The 14,654-nt window shown below is 41.0% G+C and overlaps 1 protein-coding gene and 1 long non-coding RNA gene across 8 annotated transcripts in view; one reads left to right on the forward strand and one right to left on the reverse strand.

The window, feature by feature from the left end:
* Positions 1-6,186: 6,186 nt before the first annotated feature.
* On the reverse strand, positions 6,187-11,164 carry fstl3 (follistatin-like 3 (secreted glycoprotein)). The gene is made up of 5 exons (XM_067597312.1): positions 10,957-11,164; positions 10,336-10,521; positions 8,097-8,312; positions 7,771-7,998; positions 6,187-7,654 (listed from the first exon to the last, which is right to left on the reverse strand). Exons 1-5 carry the CDS (start codon positions 11,024-11,026, stop codon positions 7,602-7,604), a joined length of 753 nt encoding a protein of 250 aa, XP_067453413.1. The 5' UTR covers positions 11,027-11,164; the 3' UTR covers positions 6,187-7,601.
* A 197-nt stretch (positions 11,165-11,361) lies between these two features.
* LOC137187990 (uncharacterized) overlaps positions 11,362-14,654 on the forward strand; it is a 32,764-nt gene continuing 29,471 nt past the window's right edge. For 3 of the 7 annotated variants that reach the window (XR_010929309.1, XR_010929304.1, XR_010929306.1), the window contains exons 1-2: positions 11,362-13,651; positions 14,386-14,445. This is a non-coding gene — a long non-coding RNA (uncharacterized lncRNA). Of the gene's footprint in view, positions 13,652-13,729; positions 13,745-14,385; positions 14,446-14,654 lie in introns of all 7 variants that reach the window. The other 4 variants (XR_010929308.1, XR_010929310.1, XR_010929305.1 and 1 more) reach the window with 2 other exon arrangements.

Genomic DNA, 14,654 nt, shown 5'->3' on the forward strand with positions numbered 1-14,654 from the left:
ATCAGAGGCCAGGTGATTCAAACCCTTGACTATCTGGGCAACTTACTGATTCTGTCAGACTCGGTGTATCAGGCCAATACCCACATGTCCCAGCAGACTCCCCTACACAAGAGGTGCCCTCGATGTCATGTGTGTCATGTGTCTCACTCCTTTTCTCAGTCTCAATTTGGATTCTGTAGACAACCAAGCCCAGTTATCATCCCCGAGAGTGACTGCTTTCAGTCGACATCTGTCTCTGTTCTAGCCACATCACAATGTGTCTCCATCAGTGCCAGCACCTGCACATGTGAATGGGACCTGGACAGATGAGGAGAGGTCATGGCATATTAGTCTGCTGGAGCTCTATGCTGTGGATCTTTCACTTAGACAATTTTACAGTATGGGTCTACTGTCGGGACAGCATGTTCTAGTATGCAGCAACAATATGTGCACATAAACAAACAGGGAGGGACATGCTCTCTTCCCTTCCTCTCTGTCTCACAGCTTACTGTCATGGAGCAGCATTCACCTGCTGTCTCTCAGAGTAAAACGCATCCCGGAAATACTGAACAGCATGGAAGACCTTCTCTCCAGGGGTTTTCCATTGTCAAGAGAGTGGAGATGGCACCCCGATGTAGTGGAAACTATGATTTTGATTTCCCCGCATTGGCCCAAGAAAGCAGGGTTCGTGGAGATCATTTCTCTTCTGAATAGGAGACTGTGGTGTCTCCCTGTGCGCAAAGACCTACTGTTGCAGGCCCAGGGCCTGATTTGGCACCAGCACCCCAAAATCTGGAATCTGTGGGCCTGGTCCCTGAAAGGGAGAAACTGACAGTGACAGGGTTGCCTACCAATGTCATTGACACAATACAGAGCGCCTGAGCAGTGTCCACGCAGGGGTTATATACGCTCAAGTGGCATTTATTCGATGCTTGGTGTCACAAAAGGAATATTACTCCATTCCAAAGCACTGTGGTGGATATTTTGACATTTCTCCAAGAATTATTGGAAAGAGGCCTTTCCTTTTCCACTATTAAAGACTATCGCTCAGCTATCTCTGCCCGCCATGTGGGATTTGATGGAAAATCCTCTGACTCCCACCCTCTGGTGATGCATTTCATGAAGGGCATACAGGGTAAGAGACTGATGCACAAATCATGATTTCCCAGTGGGACCTTGTTCTAGTTCTAGATACACTGTGCGATGCGCCTTTTGAGCCATTACAATCTGTGGGCATTGATATGCTTTCTGTATAAGACAGTGCTCCTATTGGCCTTGTGCTCAGACATCCATGTGCTCTGTTCATCCTTCACAATCACAGTTTGCACTGGACAGCTCTAAGGTGATACTGCGTCCTAATCTCGCATACATCCTTTTTACTGCCTCCATTTGCATCAACTGAGGAACGGCATTTGCGTAATCTATGCCCGGTATGTGCGTTGCTCGTGTATGTTGAGCGAACGTGGGAAATACACACAACTGACCAGTTTTTGCCTGTCTTGCTTACACAATCAAAGAGAAGGCACTTTCCAAGCAATGCCTTTCTCACTTTATAGTAGAGGTCATCTTGCGTGCTTATGCCTGCAAGGGTGCACAGATGCCCAGTAGCATGCACGTGCACTCCACCAGGGGTATGGCCATGTCTTGGGCCCTTTTTAAAGGGATTTCAGTGGAGGATGTGTGCTCTGCTGCAAGATGGGCATTTCCGCATACATTCATGAAGTTTTGTTGCCTGGATGTGACAGCCCTGGATAGTGATGCAGCTGACATTATCACTCCTGCTATATCAGGGCCAGTTCATCTCAGGCCTTGTCCGCACTAATACAGATATTTTGTCAAACAAACATTTACCTCTATGTTTTGGCCTCTCATCCATGTGCAAACGTTTTAAAATGCCTTCTTAAGTACAGATTTTTAAAAACTTTGGTTTCTCTGTATCGATGTGGACATGTAAAACACATCTGAGAAATGATGACGTCACACTTCAATTCATGCATGCCCGTTGTTGCTTTGTGTAATGAGCATGAGCCTGAAACAACTATCACCAAAGGTATTTGACATATCGTTGACGTAGACTTTATATGTATGTAGATTTTTTTTTTTGAAATGGAGGGGAAAAATATCCATTTAGAAAAATATCCGTATATGTCTGGTCAAGACCTCAGTCTATCTGCAGGGGTTGTTTTCAGGGCATGTTGCCATATCCCTATACTGATGTGTTGTACCGAGTGTACCGACCGAAAGGGAAATGGAGGTTATGCATATAATCAATTTTTGCTGAAGGGGGAAAACGATGTACAACACAAGTCAACCCCTCACCGCCTATTTGGCTTAGTGCAGTTTAGATTGAGGAGCAGAGACTGTGCAGGGTCTTTTGTAGCTCCAGGGGAAGGCGGGACTCCCCCTGCCTGCGACAGTATCATTGGCCTTGACAGGTGTTTTTAGAAAGGTTCTTCAGGTTGGTCTTGCGAGGACGCAATTCACATACTGACGTGTTGTACCTTGTTTCCCTCCCTCAGGGAACATTGGTTATATGCATAACCTCCAGTTACTCCTCTAATCTAAAACTGACCATCAATCTGTATACAAGATGTGCAGTTCTGTAGTCTGGAGGAATAGATACCATATGGGCCTCCTGAGTTCATTTGTGGTATGCTGTCCTACTTCAGCAAGCAGAGGATCTCCTAACAGATGATTTAATTAGGTTTGTCCTTGTGGCTATTGCAGCTATTCAATTGAAAGAAGCTGTTGATAATGACTGGGCAAAATCAAATGAAATCTGAACCAAGGCAACTTTCCCACTCTCATCCTTGCTGAGTGGATCTGCATGGCATACCTTAACGCATGACAGCAAATTAAGTGCCCAACCAACTTTCCATGATAACCAAACCAACTTTCCATGATAAAGAAGCAGGTAGCTGGGCCAAGACTTATAAAAAAAAGATATTTGTGTCTTGCTTCTATGCAAGAGCCACCTGAAAAGCTGATGTGAAATTACAGTCATGGCCTGGTAATTTTCCGAGCCTCAAATTGCACAATTGGACTCAATTTGGGGAACTAAGTGTAATCCAATCATCACACTTCATTGACTTTTTTCAGTTTATGATATTTCAACATGAACTCAAACCAGAGTTAATTCAATGACCATGTCAGTGCCAAGAAAGGAAGGCAACAATCTCATATTATGCTCGTCCAGGTACACATGTTCCCAAACAAATTTTAAACCTCCAAGGAGTCTAAGGCAATACAATATGTTTTAAAATATTATAACAAAATTGATTCAACACAGCTTTTTCACATTTATAACTGGCATATTTTACAAAGCCTTACAGTGTATTATGTTGTATTTCCGGTACCTACTGTATAACTCCTGCAGTACATATGGACCAGACCACACACACAGTGCCAGAAAAGAAGCTGTCCCAGAGGTCATGACGAGGAAGTGAAACAATTCACCAAGAATAATTGGGTACAATTAGCATTTGCACAACTTCCTAGCTCTGCTGATTTGTTGATGATGATCTGATCCTGACCAAAACACTGACAAACACTGGATTTTCAGTTGTTGCTTAAACTGGTGGCAGCCCAGAACATTACTTCAAACAATCTCTGAGCAAATAGAACATAGTTTTCTTGTCAGGTAGAGCTGATGGAAATTTTTAGTAACAGTGTAATTTAAGAAAACATTCTGTAACAACTGGCAAACATTTATATCTTGAGGCTTTAAAAGTTTCCACAATTTTTTGATTTTTGTTTCAATTTAGGCCTGTGATAACATATCTAGGGTACAAAATTACACTTTTGAGCATTACCTAAATTGGCTTTATTGTTTTCTTCACCTCCAAACCTCCATCATATTTAAAAACCCATTAGTAAATTAATATTAAACTATGATGACAGTTTGGGTGACTAGTGACCTAATATGCCTAAATAATATACATGAGCTCAGATCAGCGATCATAAAGAGTAAATAACATTTCCGAGAAATCTATAAAACATAATTTGCACCAGTATAAACTATAAGACTGAAGTGTGGGCTGTTGTGTCAGTATGATGATCATTTGTCAGAAGTTAAATATTATACACATGTGGAAAATTAAAAGACATGCCATGTAACAAAGCAAGTGTGGGAAATAATGTCTGAGGCAGATATATTCTGATGGAGTGATGGATCTGATATCTATTAGTTTCAGCTGTGGGACAGAGCTGTTTACAATCCAGTGGCGCGATCCAGATAGTGGGTGGTCTCCAAGGCACTCTGCAGCGCCTGGTTTCATCACAACATCATTTCAGATTTAAATGTTGGCTGTTAATTTACTGGAAGTAGTATGGCAACTTTGCGGAAATGATACCATGTGGATGTCATTGAGAAAGAAGCTTGACATATCAGCGCAGGATGATTACGCATCCCTGAAATGTCAGTGTGGGCGTCACATCATCACTCCGTGTGTTTGTGGGGATATAAACAACTCAGCCAGAGGTCATGATGTAACTTTGTATGACTGATCCCTTGCTCACAACAGGTGAGCTCCAGCATGAGAGATGCATTCATAATCGCTCCCACACACTCAAATGTACTATAACAGACACCCACACAAAGTCCTGTTCCAGTGGATGTGAGGCTGACACCTCATTGGCCACACCACAAACCATAACATGTAGAAAGAACAATGAAATATAGAGTGGGCAAAGAATTCCTGGGGTCACATGTTGAGTATAATTAGAATAGCTCTGAAATGGCTCATAGGTTCACTCTGTGGTTATGTCATTACCACCACTGGTGTGACAGGGGTGCATCATATCCAACATCAGTCAGAGGGCTGTGTGGTAATGATATACAGGTTGTTCCTGGAGAAGGTATTACACAGTCATAATGACGATAACAAATGGGATTTTATTTGTCTTGAACAACGTGTATCTGTTTGGATGGTTTGTCCAGATGCACAGTGCGTATCAAAACTGCTGTCTCAACTTATTTTTCAGTTGTGTATTTTTACTGGGAGACCACAGCCATTTCAACATATGCATGGGTGTTCACTGCAAATTCCTCTTAGACTGACACTTTTTAAACCGTGGCTAGAAACACTGGTTTGGTGAGTTTATTGTGTGGGTCACAGAGGAATTTATAGATGGCTCGCATTCATAAAGGTATGAGCATAATTGCTATTGTGTAAGATTATATGTTCCAGATACTGTACATCCTACATAATGAGGTGTATATTGGGCAGTTAAATTTAAATGTAATATCTGGAATATGATTTCTAGTTATTAATTGTGATAATTAAAGACTAAGCTGGCATGGCTCCCTCTGCCCAGGCAAATTCAGCCTGATAACAAAATCTGACCAATATGTTTGTGGGGCAGTGCTGGTGTCAAAGTCTCTTGAGAAATTCCTTTGGATCAACAAATCAATCATATGTGATTTTATACACAACACACCCAAAATGTAAAAAAAAAAATGCTGTGTATTTTATGTGCGGGCATATACAACAACCCCTCGGTGGCATTGTTATTTGCCCTGTTCAAACTAACAAAACATCTAATTCCATTCCCAGTGTAATAAAAGGGTACTTGGACAGGAATATAAACATCTCCCTAAAGTTGAACCAGATGCTGCTGCATGTTGGAGTGTAGGATTCAGAGGAGGGAGAGAGAAGGAGAGAAGACAGAAAAACAAGGGAGGTACTTTACACAGGAAAGTGAGTCAGTACCCAGCCCTCAGCACTCTGAAACATTCATTCCTCAGTTCCTTCGCCCTCCGTCCCCTGATCCCTCCCATCCAAGCCAGAGCAGGGGGATATCCCTGAGGAGACAAGGGAGAAAAGCTGCCCGGCCTGGATTTGATTCTCTCACAAGAGGCCTTGAGAGGCCTGTTGGTGAGGCGACTCAGCCACCGCACGCACAGGAGAGGAGGTCTAACCACTGCACGCATACGCTGACTGACTGGCTGCTGGAGCCTGACCCACCACCCTAAACCCCCAGCATGAGAGCAAAGCTATCCAGTTCCCTTTAGGGTACAAGGATGATCTCATTTGGCTAGAGCTGGCTATGATTACGCATTTGTGACACAGTTTAAATATTATAGAATGCATGTCAGGCACAGTTTCACAGTTGTAGAGTATTGTGCGTATTGTTATGAAATGTATAATAATACAATGCAAATAACCAGTATGTAGGTGAATTCAGATATAGGCTAAGAGAAAGACACATTGTGACAAATATTAAACTTTATGTTGTTTTGAAATGGCAGTACAAAAATACAAAAATATGTTGATGCATTTATCATTCAAATTTCACAGTAGGTACACAGGTAGGTACACATGATGTTATTTACAGGAGTTTGTGTGGTTCATTGAAATCTTCCATAATACACTTGAAGGATTATTTAATGTCCAGACATCTGCTTTGGGCCTGTTGAATCACTTGACCATCTAGAGTTGGCCATTTGTGCAGATATCTACCAGTTTTACTAGCGTCAACAATGAGCAGATTGACTCATCTCTGATCGCAGTATAATCAGGTATGTTCCATTGGACTAAATTGCAGTCCATTCCTGGACAAATTTAATTTTCCTTTCAGTCAGACGATGCTAAATACATTTGTCTGTCTAGTAAGTTCTTTGAAAAAATTCCAATCAAATAAAAGCAGCAAAACAGCATTGGAATGAACTAGCATGACCTACAAAATGCATTTACAAAACAAAGCCAAGCATTCAACAGAGGAGGTATTGTACAGGGCTTGGGGTTGTACCAACAGTCTTCTGAGACTCCTACAAACACAACCAAACTGTTAATTTTAGTGATCAGCGGGTGGCCAAGAGTTTGGATCAGGATCCAGAGTAAACATGTGTGGGGTGAGAGAGAGAGAGAGAGAGAGAGAGAGAGAGACAGAGAGAGAGAGAGAGACAGAGAGAGAGAGATAGAGAGAGAGAGAGAGAGAGAGACTATACAGGTTTGTTTAGGCTGAATCTCTTCCTCACCTCCTGACAAGAGCTAAAATACATACAGTACAACTACAGTTGTCCTGTTGTTGTTTGTGGTGAATGGAAACCACATTGGCAGGCTATGAAGTGGTATCAACTTTCCAAACAAATTAGGATTACTTTCCATCAGCTTATAGGGTTTGTGGGAAATGGAGACTGTAAAAAATGTAAAAAGTTGTAAAATGCCAATGCCAGTGACCGCTATTGTACATACACAATACACAAAACACAATAAATACATTTGTTTTTGCATCAGCTTTCCCAAGGCTATATGGATTTGTTACTAGGATAAAAACATAAATAGAGTTTGATACCTTCTCCAATAAATAGTAGTGGTATTCTATTTACAATATGCACACATCTCCCAAAGAGCTCATGAGGGAAGTAGAGGCAGATGAACATGAGACACATGTTCATCTGCCTCTACTTCCTCAAACTAACGCGTGATTAACACAAATTGCCGAAAAGTTTTGGTAGCTTTTTTTCAGGCAGTTACACCAATGTGCGTCTTCCAACAGAGGTCTTCCATATCAAATGTATCGTTGTTCTGTGTACAAAGGGGAGGGTGAGTGATTGTCACAAAAGAGGTCGTTATGGGAAGCTAGTGGTGTGTTTGTCGACCGACTCAGGATACATCCGTCTAGACTGCGTTCTCCTCGCTGCCGTCGGTTTCTTGAGATTTCTTTGGGAGATCTGCACAGAGGCGACAGAGTAAAAGTCAAAATGTACCTGCGTCATCATTATCGCTTCCATTATTACAAGTAAAAACAGGTGGAAAGTGAAGGCGACAGACGTTTATGTGGCCTTACTGTTGCAGTGTCCGTAGTATCGGACTCCTATGGAGCGGCCGAGGAAGCAGGTGGCCCGGCGGAGGTGGCAGGCGCTGGGGTAAGTGATGTTGTCATTGCCACAGATGGGCTGCTCAGACAGCAAGGGTATTGGACAAGGTGTTGTGCGGCACATGACGCAGTGAGCGCTGTTGGTCTGGTCGGTCACACAGGTGTGAGTTCCTGGACACACCACGTTGGAGCATGACTCTGTAAAAATCATGAAGAATGTACAACTGTTATAATACATTTTATGCACTACTTTAATGCAGAATAGCTTAGAAGATGAATGTGTACATGTTGCTTACTTTTGCACTCTCCCTGGTACATGACCTCCAGGTCAGGGTGTCCCATGCAGCGGGCCATCAGCAAACCACACTCATCTTTGTATGTCTTCCCATCGCTGCCGCACACAGCATGCTTTCGGGAAATGTGAGAGCAGTCTGGAGAGCACACACACTGAGGCCTTCCAGTCTTCATCTTGCAAACCTTCCCGGGACTGCATTTGACTCCCTCACAAGTCTCTACAAAAGCACAGCGAGTGGTTTCATATGTGCATGAGCACTGCACAGTGTCAGTTTAATGTTACTGTATTAACAAGTCTGCAGACATCAGGTGATCCGCAGGCATTTTCATACAAAACAAGTTTGAAATCTGGGGCTTTCCCAGACCATAGCACAATTTTCACCTTGCACAATATTTACAATAATCACATCTCTTTATTGACCGTTACACACAGGGGTGTCTCGCCTGGTGGAATGTGAAGCTGGCGTGTTTTCATAACAGATCTATGTGTACGGCTGCACACAGACCGGGCTAAGCTCCTGCAGAGGGACGGAGGGGCTTTGAGGTAGACGGAGTTCAAATAGCTTTCAGAGAATTTTACAGGCTGAGAAATGAGGAAGCCCCCTGGCTCATTTGACACTCCATAATATCAGAGCTCAGGAGGAACTGTAATCCTACACAGTGCAGAGTCAACATTAGAGAATGCATATAGGTCTCCTCCCAGGACCTCTCTGAGTCTTTAGAGATGATCAGCTCTCAGTCCTGTAAACTGTCAGGCACTTATTTCTTATTTCCTGTCTCTACCAGCACTTCAATATCCTGTTTTATTTCATGGCTTTTTTTTCTCTGACTCCTCTGGTCTATCTTCTGCTTACTTTCCATCTCTCACTCTGTCTCTTGCTGTCTACTGTATACATTTTGTCTCTTTCTCCTCTCTGTTTCTCCCAATAAGGGGATGTCTGAATACAGGCTCTAGTCTTGTGATGTTGCGGGTGTAATGTATCATTCCAAATTTTTTCTCCAAACTGATGAGCCACCTTTAAACTTTTATTAATGTGACATTCATGATACTGACGTTTTCCTCCCACAGAATTCCACGTGATTAACAGTCAAGACAGTGTTGCACATTATGAGTCCCAGACTCCTGGGCACGTGGCAGGCATTTACTCTCCAGTCTGCAAGAATTTATTTTCTTATTTTGCTCATGGAAACAAACAGGGCTCCTTTTTAACTAGCTTAGGAAAAATGTTTACGCACAATGAAAAGAAGAAAGGAGAAGGATGGAGGTGCTCTAGAATTGAGCAAACAAGAATAATGTATCCAATTCTACCAACTTCATTTATTTGCCATCACATACAGATGTTTGTTTTAGCAATTGTCATGTTATCCTCTAAAACGTGGCTGTGCTTGTGCTCTGTGATTAAAGTTTACCTTTATGTGAATACAAATTATATTACAGAGCTGCAGGCTACCTTTGCCTGTGGTCTCTCTGCTTATTTCAGGTTTCTCTAAGCTGTGTGATGAGGCCAGAAAAACCCGGGGCTGTGGTCAGGCATGTTTACCTAAAAATGACTGTAGCTGGGTTTTTACTGGAACTTATCAAAATGGACTAATTCGCATGTTTGGCCTATGATCACATAGTGCAAATGCTGTTTATGAAAACAGAATTTATCTGCAAGTGAACTTGAATGAACCTTGCAGAGATTCCAGAAAGAGGAAGCTTCTCTGGACAGCTGGGTGGAGTTATGTGGAACGACTCTCCGCAATCCACGTCTGCATTGTATTAGAAAGCTGCATCGGGAACTCATTGTGTAAATAACTTAATTCACAAATTTCATGGTTCCAATTAACTTTCACTACATCTCCAGGAAAGATAAGTGTTATTTTGTGTAATGGAACAGTCAATTTATTACGATTTTCAGTTTTAAGTATGTGAATGATACAAAAGCAGTGAGTTTCTATCTTAAAACCCCTAGTACTTACCTTAAAACGACCACCTGGCAGTAGTAGCCTGAGTTTGGTGAAATATTTTTATAACCTTAATTCGAATGGGGCTTCATAGAGGCTGAATGTTGGACTGTTAAGACTTTCATTGAGGGTTTTAAAGCAGTTTAGTAAAGCACTTACTTTTGGTTTAGATGCAATTACTAATATATGTGCCCTGCAGTGATAAATCAAAGCAATCCACAAGTAACTAACTGCTCCTACTTGAGATACTTAGCAGATTAAAGTAATTAGTTTTTAAAAGGTTTGTTTGTTTACCTTTGCAGGGTTTACAGGAGACGATTCCCAGGAAACCCAGCAGGCTGACCTCATTCATGGGCAGACTAGTGTTGGACCACGCTGTGTCCAGGCGGCCCCCAGCACAGCACTCCTCTCTGGTCACCCCTCTCATCAGCACCATGTCGCACCTTTGGTCTTGACTCTGCTGTAGCCAGCACATCCCAGCTGAAGATAACAGCATAAATATATATAAAACAATTTAAGTTACTCAAATACATATAAACTCTCAAATGATTCATGGTTGAATTTTTAATAAACACATGTATTACATCATTCTGAGTTACTGACTTATTCAAATCAAGACAACAAATAATAGTTGATTATAAAACTGTATTGTTTTTTTCCATTATGAAATGCTAATATATAGCACCTGTCTGTTTTTTTTTAAATAAGTGAGGTTATTTCCGAATTATCTTGTACTCTTTGGAAAATACTTATTCAAAACACTTTCTTTTTTTAAGTATGAGGTGAAGATAATATGTAACTACAAACTATCAGCAAAAGTACCTCATCATTATGATAACTGGAAGATGATTCATGCACTTATTTTTAAAGCATGATAGATCATACTTTTCCAAAGTACAAAAAAAGTCCACTCACCACTAGCAGGATTCCTCCCAATCTGAAACAAAGTGAGAATCAGGCCAAAAACAGGAATCAAAAAGCTCATTGTGCACTCTAGTTAGTACAAAACCTAAGCAAATATCAGCGAGAAGCGACGTTCCTTAAGCAACAGATCAGATCACTCTAACTTCTCTGGAAGTAGCTCTCCCTTATGTGAATGAATGTGTTGTGGATAAGTGATGTCGTTCCCCCTCTGTATAAATATTTAGCCCAGATGGAATTATGCTGCTGGGATGGGCGATCCTCTCAGCCAGTAATAAGCCAGGACAGGACACAGTTTGACTCTGACTCAATTTCCAGAGTCGGGAAATGATCCATGCCCTCAAGCGCCAGACGCTGGGCACTTATATGACCTCACAAAACATTTTCACACCATTTTATACTAATTAAAGGCTAATTAAGTGCTGAGTTAGGGTTTTAGGTTAGTTTTTTCATTATTAAACTTTAAATAAAGTTGTTTTTTTACAGTTAGTAGTGTCTCTACTATTTTGAGATACATTTACAGTTTATAAATGCAGTTTATTGATTTGAATTTAAGCTGAACTGTTCAAGAATCTGGGAAAATACTTTATTGCATAATAATCTCTGAATGCAAACTCATAAAAAGAGGTCACTACACACTGTTCCAGGATGTTTTGTTCTGTATTGTCTCGTCTCCCTCTTTAATGTGGCATGGCTCCGAGATATTTACTTTCCTCACAATTCATATACTGTTTGATCATGGTAGTTTTCTTTCTATAAGTTGTGGTTCTGGAAGGAAAATAGCCTATAGAAATGACTTGCTTTGAACGTATTTCTTATCTCATTATTGTCTTGCAAACAATAATCTTTTGAAGTGATGTGATCCAGCAGAGACCCTAAATTGCTCTTCTTTGTAGTGTAAATGCAGAGGAAGGAAAGGACCACCACAACAAAGTGGTGAACTTCTAGGGTTATTTTAAAAGGGTTTCTGGGCATATTTTGCTAAATCATATTAATATCAAGTGCATAAAAATATCTGTAGCTACAGTCCTTTCCAAAGTTGTCATATTTTAGTTTGTTGACTGTCTGGGTTTATCAATGAATGCTGATATTTCACTCTACAGCTGCAGTTACAATAATACTCAAAGCGAGCGATGAGGGCAGGAGTGGGAGTGAAGGTGCAGATTTCCTGATCCAACACGATGATATTGCAGATCAGCTTCAAATCACCTCTTGTGAATTGTTTTTGAAGACTCAATGGTATTCAAAAACACACGCATGTCCCTTTTGTCGACGGATACTGTATACATATCCAAAGTATTGCGGCGTTTTGTCTCCGTCTTTATTATTTGCTGTGGTTGTCTGTGTTTGGTCATAGACTAAAAATGAGGGGGCAGACATGAATGTTCTTGATAAGCTCTAACATAGTCTTGTTTATTGAACTTGATATATTGCTCAAGGGCAGAGCACTACTCTTCTCTCTTCCTGCACCCATTCACCCCCTGACACTGCAAAGTATGCACTAATGGCAAAGTAAAGTAATGTGAGTCTGCCCATCTGTCTGTCACTGCTTTTTTTTATGTTCCCTTTTGATCGTTGGGGGGAAATGAAGGTAGCATATGTTGTAGTATCTGAGACTTTGTGAGTGATGTTGCCTTCTTCAGCGGAGATCCCCAAGGCCCCGAAGGAATGCTGCCTGACCTAGGAGGGGAGGAAAAACGAAACAGAGCAGCGAGAGAAGGCTGTGGGTGGCCTGCCTCTTCACTGGGTCTCTGCAGATCTACTCAGCTGCTCATATGGTTTGGATCATCACTGCCGAGCCATACAAATGAATACAGCATGGTGGGGGCTTTAGAGCACACACTAATGTATGATCTTTATTAGGACGCAGCTTACTGTGTCCCATCTTTGAGAAATATTGGTCTCTTTCATGTGGCAGGGCTCTATGGGGTAGCATGAAATTGAAGAAACCCATGGTTAACTGTGTCTAATGTGAAATAGAGAGAGTGCATCTCTGACAGGGCAGGTGTGGAGCAATGCTCTGCTCATACTGTATATTTGCCCGTTGACCAGACAAACCAGCCAAAAAACAACACTGACATCTAGTGGAGGAAGTTGACGAAAACGACAATAACAACTTGAAAAGTTGTGTTTATGTTGTTTATGCTAAATGTTACTATATGCTAGTATGAGGAAACTTGAAACAGGGAAATGCAGATACTACTCTACTTCCACAATGTAAGAGGCAATAAAACATGGACAAACCGCAGATTTCAGCAAACAGTTCCTTAAAACAAAGCAGGTGGTAAATTAGCTCATTATCTTATTTACTTCTGCTTTTTTCTCCCGTTTTTTTTGAAAGTTTGCATTTGATTTGGCCAATGAAAAGTTACAATTTAAAGGTAATTATACATCAACCTACCTACATACAACATATTGACAGCCATTTGTAATTGAGAATAATTGTAGCCAGTTACCATAAACACCTAAACTAGTAAAAACTATGTTAGCTAACGTTAACATTAACGTTAGCCACGTAGCTAGCTTAAAACCTATTGTAAAACGTTTACATATAAGTAGCAAACGTTAGTTAACTTAATTTGCGTTATTGCATTTATATAAACATTGTGGCAAAATGTAGCATTAGCTAACGAAGTTGGGAACGATGCTTAGATGCCTCTTCTTGTTTTGAGTTACTTGCACTGACCAAGTAAGTTATCATACGTGTTAGAAATTGATTAACTATATAACTATATCTTCTGACCATGCCTTCACATTTATTTTCTAGCTTGTGCTGATATGGGTAAGTTAGTTAGTCTGACATTATGCCCCTCTTAAGAGAAGTATGTTATTAAGCTGTCATTGCCACTCATGCTCACTTCACTCACTAAAAACAGTGATATATGAAATTATATGAAATGGAGTTGCTACATACTGCAGTGCTTGGAGTCAATGCGCTACATTTGCTTGCAATTATTGGAAATGACCAGACGAGGGCGCTATGTACCCGCCTCTTAATCTTTTATCCATTCTTCCAGTCAGTGTTTGTTAGATCTCTGCAGCCTCCTTAAGTCACCATATGGCCTCACTTATCAAAAAGGTCATTAGCCTTTAATTTTGGACATTAGAGCAGACCTAAATTCAATTTGTCTTTGTTATGTCCCAGATGCATGTGTCATGTCCTACATACAGTATACATGTAATGTCTGTCAAAGTGTTCAGTGCCTGCCCCGAGGAATGACAGCTGGCATTTCAGTATCAGTGATTATGAGGAGCTCAACCAGTTACAATATGACTATAAGACATTGAACACATGTTTTGTTTTCTATTGATTGCAGAGTCACACCAATAACTTGATTCTCTTCATGGTGACAGACACGTTGAGTATTCATTTTCTCCTTTTGGTCATGTATTTCTTGTATTTTTGCTTTTTTTTTCTTGCAGGAAACCCATCCATCCATTTCCTTTTCAATGACATTATCCTGTACATCTGTCATTTCACAGGTGAGAGAACTTGCACTCTTGACTGTCTGAGGATGTGAAATCTACATATTTGTATAGAAGATAAGAGAAAGCGCTTGTTTTATTGTTTGCCATCACAGATATCAAATCATTTGAGGAAAAAGAAACACCCACGCTCCCATTTTTGTCCTCCTGCTGCCCTATCTTAAGTCATAGTGTTGGTGTGTACGTCACTCGGCTAAACAGGGCTC

The sequence above is a fragment of the Thunnus thynnus genome, chromosome 8 (genome assembly GCF_963924715.1).
Source record: "Thunnus thynnus chromosome 8, fThuThy2.1, whole genome shotgun sequence".
Classification (NCBI taxonomy): domain Eukaryota; kingdom Metazoa; phylum Chordata; class Actinopteri; order Scombriformes; family Scombridae; genus Thunnus; species Thunnus thynnus.

Coding starts and splice junctions, on each gene's coding strand:
- fstl3 (XM_067597312.1), bottom strand. CDS start 11,026: ATGAGCTTTTTGATTCCTGTTTTTGGCCTGATTCTCACTTTGTTTCAG. Junction 10,522..10,956: donor TGGGAGGAATCCTGCTAGTG/GTGAGTGGACTT, acceptor TGTTATCTTCAG/CTGGGATGTGCTGGCTACAG. Junction 7,655..7,770: donor ATACTACGGACACTGCAACA/GTAAGGCCACAT, acceptor GCCTCTGTGCAG/ATCTCCCAAAGAAATCTCAA.